Genomic DNA, 5,967 nt, shown 5'->3' on the forward strand with positions numbered 1-5,967 from the left:
TCAGTCCCCGATCATTCAAATACCAACATTTCCAACATTTTACCGTAACGTGAAGTGTTCTATGCCATAAAAGACTAAACAAAATTTGTATGATGAAGATTGTCACCTTTTCGTGTTGTTATTTTGACGAGTTTGAGTTTCATAATTATGATTACCGCAATCCAGCAGATCACTTGCAGTTGACTGCATACAAGCAACAGGTAACTGCATACAAGCACTGTTCTAGACTCCACCCTCCCCCCCCCCCCCCCGAAACGCACGCCATGACATCAGGAAAGTAGGGTTACAGGGATTCCCGGCCGCATCACGTGACGTGTCTAGGAACACACCAAGCTAAATACATTCGCATCCGTGGCCCACCACTTCGCATAATTATATTCTCATTGACAAATGCAGACCTCACAAGTGAGTCCGAGGCGGGGGAGAGGGGAAATGTCTCTCAACAAATGATTGGCACAATCATTCACACTTCCCAGAAATTTACATCAGTTATCACAAATGCAGACAGTACTGTGGGCTCCGCTCTTGGGTGCCTGACAGAGTATGGCACGCACGGTTTTTGTCCTGCAAGCGTACAACAATGACTCCCCTCACCACAATAACACACACAATACCTTTTCTACAGATGAGATTAATGGTGAAAAATACGAGACAACCACTAAAAATAACCATTATGGCATTCTACTGTGTCAAGGTTGGTGTGTGATATGCTACCACTCAAGTACGAGACCAAAGTAAGTTGCATGATGTACATGTAGATCTTATGTGACACACCGAAAAACTATCACATAAACCTACTCGTACAAAGTCCAAGAAGCACGCTACATGCATATGAGTGCACGAGTATAAGCAGCACATATTTATTGCATGAATATCAGTGAGCCAGAAATGGCTTATGCCGGCTCGCCACGGATGCGACGTGCCAACTTCATGTCCTTGGGCATGATGGTGACACGCTTAGCATGGATGGCACACAAGTTGGTGTCCTCGAAGAGGCCGACCAGGTAGGCCTCGCTTGCCTCCTTCATTGCAAAAAGCCACAAGAAAAGGATGCAGATCAAAGAGTGCACAGAAAAGGTCCAACACACCAGGGCAAATCACAGCAAAAGAAAACTGAAGAAAAACCCAAATATGACTGTGTCAAATCCTATGACCTGAAGAAGACGATCTCCGCCACAAATAACCCTTAGAAGTCTAACATGACTGGGGTGGTAACGGTGGAAAGTAAGTAAGTTAAACTTTGTCTGAGATTTTTTCCGTTTCCTTTCTTGGTAATCGATCCTGTATGCTTTTGTACGATTTCTGGCCATCAGGTTCCTGTGTAATTTCATGCCGAGCTCACATGGATGTGACCGTTCAACATTTTCGTATTTCCGTTGCATTTCTTTCGTACACTACCTGAAATTTCTATCAACCCACATGTACACAAAAGGAATTAAAGTAGGAGTGTTTCGTTGTGACGCAGAGTTTGATGGCTAAAACCAATCATGAGACAACACTTTTGTGTGCCTATTGCGTACTGTACTCTGCCTTTTCAGGGCATTTGAGCACTATTGCAGATTTCACCTTTTGGGGTCAACATTCGTAGTATCCCAAATGATGTCCACGATGTTTTGATGCCAATTTACATCAAGCTTGCCAGCAAAACATTGCTGGACCGCTGCCTGACGGGTGCCACACGAGTGCCACACAAAATGCCAATGAGAGCTTTAACGCTATGATCTTGGGCATGTGTGCGAAGGATAAGTTGCGGGAGCTGACACAATACGTCTTGCTGCTGGACTTGCAGTGTGCATTTTCAACACAGGAGCCAAGTCACTAGCCCAGATTCTTCAGACTGCAGGATGCCCCGTTGGTGAATACACCGTGGAGGCACTCAAACTGGAGGATAATACCCATATAGCCAGGTCGATACTCAAGGCTTCTGGAGAAGAGGAAGAAGTGTAGGAGGTAGAGGAAAGGGTTGGAGGAGACTACTATGGAGGAGGAAGGTGTCACTTACCAAACCGGATACTTCTGACCAAGTCATTGAGTGTCAAGCTACTGTTTGGTTATGAAGCAGAGCAGTTTGTGTGTTTTGAGTGTCATTTCCTCCCATTTTCAGGATATTGTGCCTATTTTTTCTCTTATGCTTCATTCTTTGTATGGAATGTAATGTTTTTTTAGAATTAGGTGGACAGCAGGTAGTACGTTTGCCTAAAATCAACATGTTGGAGTGCACCTCAGTGACAATTCATGCCTGTGGAATCTGATTATTTTTGGGGTGATACGGCATTTCCTCTTTGAGTAACCAGAAGCCAGCTATTTCGCTTTTACCACACTAAAGAACACCCAGTTGCACTCGATGTACATGCTGTGACTCCAGCTAGGACTTCTCTTCATTCCTTGCACTGATAGCATTCTTGAAAATTTGCGCGGAAATTTGCGTGCGCAAAATGTTGCGATATTTGAAGAAGCTGTAACATGGTTTAGAGCGATCTTATGATATTGTATCAAGTGTTCACTACAGTAGAAGGAGTGTGGTATGAGAAGTGTGTGTTCCAAATTTAAAGGTGATCCTATATCCCTACCCTTTACTACAACCGATAGTTTTTAGATAGATGCGAAAATGGCCGGCAAAGGCGTTATCCCCCACTGCCTCTGTGTACACAATACATATTTTCAATAGTATCTCATTCTTTTGGGCAGGCCGCCTCCTGTTGTAGAACATGCTCGTTAACTACATCATCCAATAGGGAACTGCTTCTCAGCGAGTAAAACACATCCCGTTCACTTAACCTGATCTTTTGCCCTCATGGTCATACCAAAGTTTTGAGCACATACAGTATTTGGAGTACTTCTTGTGAACAATATAACCAAGAGTACACAACCACTCCTGATTTTTATTTATTTATTTTTTTATTGGTAACACAGCCCTACAAAGAGGCATGTGGAGACAAACACAAGACAAGACACAGGGGATGTGGGGACGACGTGCCGATGTAGAGGGAGCAACTCGACCGATACTGTACTGTGACTGTGATTAGCATTACTAGTAAAAGTTCTTGAGGTGGAACCCGTCTCTTCGCCACTTTGGATAGAATTGCGCAGCCCACACACAACTGATGACACCACGATTTCATAACCCCCAAGAGTGTGCAACTCCTGATCAGTCCCTGTATGGAAGCCCGCTGGGCGGAATTCCTTCATTGCGTCATATTTGGTGCAGTGCGATGTGTCATGGGGATGATTTTTTCTACAATTTACAGTCAAACCAGGATGCTTTCCCAGGGTAAACTGCCTAAACTGCGATTCTAGTCTGAGCCTCCAGGAGCAAAAGTGAAACAAGGCACAGGATCGTAAAGAGAATTTTTTTGATGCAATGGGTGCTCTTCTTAGCATTCTTCTTTCACCAGTGCGGTCAATCTCTTCAAGAACAATTTCTTCCCCAGGCCATCGGCATATTTCGGTGCTTTCCTCGCAGATGATTTCAAATGGTTGAGGAACTGGAGAATACGTCGAAGGAGCATTTTTCGGCCGAGTTGCACAGCTATCAGAATGAAATGATTGTCCTCGATGGCAATGCAATATTTTTAACAGCGTCCTCACTTCTTCCTGTCGCGATGTCCATGGATTATTGGAGAAAGAGTTTGTTTTTGAGAACGTACGACTTGCACGTCCAAAATGTCTTCAAAAAAAGCTTCGAAATGTCGAGGCTACAGCCTTTAGTTAGAAGCGGTTCAGGGTATAGTTTCCAGAAATCGCAAAGAACCCCAATTTACCTTGGGTGACAAGCTGCGCATGACGTAATATAGGAATTTCGCGGAGCGCTGGGTCTATGCCCGTTGCACAATTTTGGGGGTTATGAACTCTTGCTGACAACCACACGTACGAAAGAAGTATATCGAGCGGACACCCCCCTCCGCAAAAGCTAAGCAAAAGACTTTGCGATTAGTAGCGTTAGGCGATGGCCAGTGTCCATAGCGCTATATTACTAGTAAATGTATGTAGTCTTGTAGAGCCGTGAGTTTCCTCATGTTCAAATTACAGTAGCTTCGTCAAATTATAAGAAAGTAAACACAGACTTCGAAACAAAGACTTTAGACTATCAGACTAACCTGAATGGCACAAATGGCTGCCGACTGAAAAAGAAGGTCAGTCTTGAAGTCGTGAGCGATTTCGCGAACAAGACGCTGGAAGGGCAGCTTGCGTATAAGAAGCTCAGTGGTTTTCTGGTATCGACGAATTTGACGAAGAGCGACAGTACCAGGACGGTATCTGTGAGGCTTCTTCAATCCACTAGGTCGGGGAGGAGCACTCTTACGAGCAGCATTGGTGGCAAGCGCAAATTGCATCCTTGGAGCTTTTCCTCCAGTTGACTTACGGGCAGAATGCTTTGTTCTAGCCATGCTGACACAGAAACACTTTACAGAATTTGCTTTTTAGACCTCTCAACGACTTCGGCAATGAACAACTAAATAAACTTGTACAACACAAACGAGATACTTGTACAGTCAGTGTGGCCTATAAGGTTGGCGGCTATAGTGCTAATATTATACCGGCTGGAGTGATCACTTTATCGAATTCATTTTCATCTGCCATAACTAAGTGCACACAGTTATCGGGTGTAGTAATAATCCTCTATAGTAATATATCGCCTATAGTGATGAAATTCATATTTCAAAAGAACTTTAGTACATTATTTTTTGCATCGGCTATAGTGATTGATGTACACATGTAAAATCAAGTGGTGTCAGAGGAGAACAGGGTGTTACTTCTTCGTGAAGAACTTACTTGTCCAGTGCTGTTTGGTGCGTTCTGCTTGTACAAGCTGCGAAATATGCCTCCATCGTGAGGAAATGCTGATGTGTGTCAGGAACTGTAGCCAGCTATGCAGTGCGTACATGTATGCGCACAGCCCCCTGAGTCAATCCATTCGAATACAGTGCACGCAATAATGATCATAGAAATAATTATATCGCTTATAGTGATAAAATGCTCAAAAGCAAACACCAGCGCTATAGGCGATACTGACTGTACGTCGAAACTTGACCACATTAGCCGGCAAAATCATTTCTCTCACTTGGAAATGATTGATTTTCAAGACCTCTGATTTGTCAAATCTCACCATTTACGCTGAAAGGTTGCTAGGCCCCGGCGGATAATGCTAGCATTACATCTAGCATATTTAGCACTTTCTGGAAACTAGCATTGCATTAGCAGGATCAGCAGGTTTTGCAGAAAACTAGCATATTCTTGCGAAAACTAACATATTCTTGCAAAACATGGGATTTTCGTGAGAATTAACAACACCCTAGCCCTCGCGATCGCGTGAGGCGGGCGCGCAGCCTCGATCATGCATGATAGTCCGTGAGCCAAATCTCAGAATCGGCCGTTTTAGGATCGACCGTTGCACCCAGAGAGGGACAAATCGTTCTTCAGCACACCGCTTCAGGATGGTATTCTGAAGCGATTTCCACTTGTTGGACAATTCGAAACTGATCCAGGGAGGTCACAGAAGATGCCAAACATCCAACTTTGCTAATTGACAGCAGCGGCCATTTTCGCCTTCTTCGCTTGATTTTTTGCGCTTGCTCACGGATTCTCATTTTTTGAAGCCATGAGCAGATACCACGCGTGTACATAACGCGGAAACCAGTGCACAAAACTAGATTCGAATTTTTTGGCTGCTGAGAATTATGAATCGGGATCATGCATGCAAACTGCATGGAGCAAAGTACACTTTACTGTGGTTAGAATCCAATCATTCCGAACTGACTTCCAAGAATGTCCTAAATATCTCTCGACATAATCTATTTGTTCACCACTTCCTAGGCCTATGGCCAGTATAGGCGTAGTAGACTGTAGTGAGTAACCTTCTGGAGCAAATGACGACTGCTCCGAGCATGAACTTCTTTTCATCCTGTTCAAGGTCTTAATATTACTCAGTGTGCGTTGAAGAATAACAATTACATTCGTGAATGGCCG

At 43.9% G+C, this 5,967-nt stretch overlaps 1 protein-coding gene across 1 annotated transcript; it reads right to left on the reverse strand.

Annotated features, from left to right (window-relative positions):
- Nucleotides 1-296: 296 nt before the first annotated feature.
- On the reverse strand, nucleotides 297-4,456 carry LOC135824601 (histone H3.3 type 2-like). Its single transcript, XM_065337333.1, has 2 exons — nucleotides 4,098-4,456; nucleotides 297-1,022 (listed from the first exon to the last, which is right to left on the reverse strand). The coding sequence occupies exons 1-2, from the start codon at nucleotides 4,386-4,388 to the stop codon at nucleotides 894-896; spliced, it is 420 nt and encodes a 139-aa protein (XP_065193405.1). The 5' UTR covers nucleotides 4,389-4,456; the 3' UTR covers nucleotides 297-893.
- Between the last annotated feature and the right edge of the window lie 1,511 nt (nucleotides 4,457-5,967).

This window comes from Sycon ciliatum, chromosome 9 (genome assembly GCF_964019385.1).
Source record: "Sycon ciliatum chromosome 9, ocSycCili1.1, whole genome shotgun sequence".
Taxonomy (NCBI): Eukaryota; Metazoa; Porifera; class Calcarea; order Leucosolenida; family Sycettidae; genus Sycon; species Sycon ciliatum.